At 53.8% G+C, this 1848-nt stretch overlaps 1 protein-coding gene across 1 annotated transcript; it reads left to right on the plus strand.

The window, feature by feature from the left end:
• Positions 1 to 312: 312 nt before the first annotated feature.
• On the plus strand, positions 313 to 1635 carry LOC136153240 (melanoma-associated antigen B2-like). The gene is made up of 2 exons (XM_065914861.1): positions 313 to 586; positions 698 to 1635. The coding sequence occupies exons 1-2, from the start codon at positions 313 to 315 to the stop codon at positions 1633 to 1635; spliced, it is 1212 nt and encodes a 403-aa protein (XP_065770933.1).
• The last annotated feature ends 213 nt before the right edge of the window (positions 1636 to 1848 follow it).

Raw genomic sequence — 1848 nt, forward strand, 5'->3', positions numbered from 1 at the left:
ACTAAAGATGAGCTGAGAGGACCGCAATTCTGGTAAATCCAAAGCAGGGCTGAGAGGATGCAGAGGGAAAATCTAAGGCCTCTGTTCCTCCTCTGTGGGATTCTGTGGGGACAGGCTGAGCACGAAACAGGAGCCTTGTGGGTTCCTCGGGCAGTGTCCTCAAGGACACCTGCAGAGGCGGCCTTTGATAAAGTCAAGGTGGAATGTCCCCATTTTAAGTTGCTCACATCACCTCATTCTCCATCCTCCAGGTGCACCAATCTCCTGTCCTTTGACCCGGACTCCTGCCTGTAGTTCCAGTCCACGGCCATCATGCCCCGTAGGCAGAAGAGTAAGGTCCCTGGTCAAGGGAAACATCACCAGGCCTGGGCTAAGACCCAGGGTCTTCATGATCAAGCCACCACATCTAGGGGAGAAGAGACCACCTCCTCCTCGCCTCCTGATTTAGAGAGTGCTCCCTCAAGCTCCTCAGCTGCTGGCACCCCCATGGGGCCTCAGGGAGCCCAAGGCATGGCCAGTGCTGCTGCAGGTGCTATACCCAAAAGATATGGTGTCGGTGGTGCAGCACGCTCAAGATCTGATGTCAGTGGTGCAGCACGCTCAAGAGCTGTTGTCGGTGCCACAGCACGTGCAAGATCTGATGTCAGTGGTGCAGCACGCTCAAGAGCTGGTGTCGGTGCCACAGCATATGCAAGAGCTGGCGTAGGTGCTGAGGGCCAAGGTCAGGGAGGTGAAAATTCCTCCCAGGCCTCAGCTGCTGCTGAGAGCTCTCACACAGATCCTCTGAGCAAGCAGGTGCCAGTGTTGGTGCAGAAGCTGCTGTATAAGTATAAGGTGAGGGAGCTCATTGAGAGGTCAGAAATGCTGAAGGCAATCAATAAAAGGTACAGGGGGCAATTCCCTGAGATCCTCAGGAGAGCCTCTAAGCACTTAGAGATGGTGTTTGGCCTGGTCCTGAAGGAAGTCAGGCCCGACGGTCACTCCTATATCCTGTTGAGCAACCTAGAGCTCAGCGACAGTGAGTCTATAAGTGACTGGGGGCTGCCGAAGAATGGTCTTCTGATGCCTCTTCTGGGTGTCATCTACATGAATGGCCACCGCCTCTCTGAGGAGGACATCTGGAAGGTCATGAATTTTCTGGGCGTCTATGATGGAAGAAGGCACTACATCTTTGGAGATACCAGGAAGTTCCTCACAGAAGATCTGGTGCGGGAAGAGTACGTGGAGTACCGCCAGGTGCCAGGCAGCGATCCCCCTCGCTATGAGTTCCTGTGGGGTCCGAGAGCGCTCATGGAATCCAACAAGATGAAAGTCCTGGAGTTTTTGGCCAAAGTCAATGATACGGTCCCTGCTACCCTCCTGGAGCATTTTGAGAAGTCTTCCAGAGAGGAAGTAGAGAGCACCAGCGCCAGAGCTGTAGCCAGCGTTGGCACTTCTCCCTCGGGGAGGGCTGGCACGTCTGTTTGGGATACTGCAGGCATTTCTGTCTCGGCCTGGGATGGCCCTTCTGCTGTATCCTGGGCTGAGCATCCTGCCTCAGCCATGCCTGGCATTTCTGGTGCAGCCAGTGCTGGCCCTTCTGCCTCGGCCAGTGCCAACACTAGGGCCACATCCAGCCAGTCATCTCGCCCCTAGTGTGGGCTGAAGGCCGTTCTTCACTTTGTGGTCAGAAAAGCCTGTCATCAGCCTGTGTTCCTGTTGACTTGCCCCCCCCCCCAAGTTATCAGTTCTTTCTTTTTTCAACAGAAAGTGTATTGAGGTTGATGATACAAGTATTTGAATAACATGGGTCACACACACTTTGCTGTTTGTCAAATTCATGAGTAGGAATTTTGTTTTTGGAAATGC

Source organism: Muntiacus reevesi, chromosome X (assembly GCF_963930625.1).
Source record: "Muntiacus reevesi chromosome X, mMunRee1.1, whole genome shotgun sequence".
In the NCBI taxonomy this organism is placed as follows: Eukaryota; Metazoa; Chordata; class Mammalia; order Artiodactyla; family Cervidae; genus Muntiacus; species Muntiacus reevesi.

Bases quoted from the DNA above. Each gene is read 5' to 3' on its own strand.
- LOC136153240 (XM_065914861.1), top strand. From the start codon at position 313: ATGCCCCGTAGGCAGAAGAGTAAGGTCCCTGGTCAAGGGAAACATCAC. The intron at 587-697 runs GTGGTGCAGCAC...CATATGCAAGAG, and splicing joins ACGCTCAAGATCTGATGTCA to CTGGCGTAGGTGCTGAGGGC.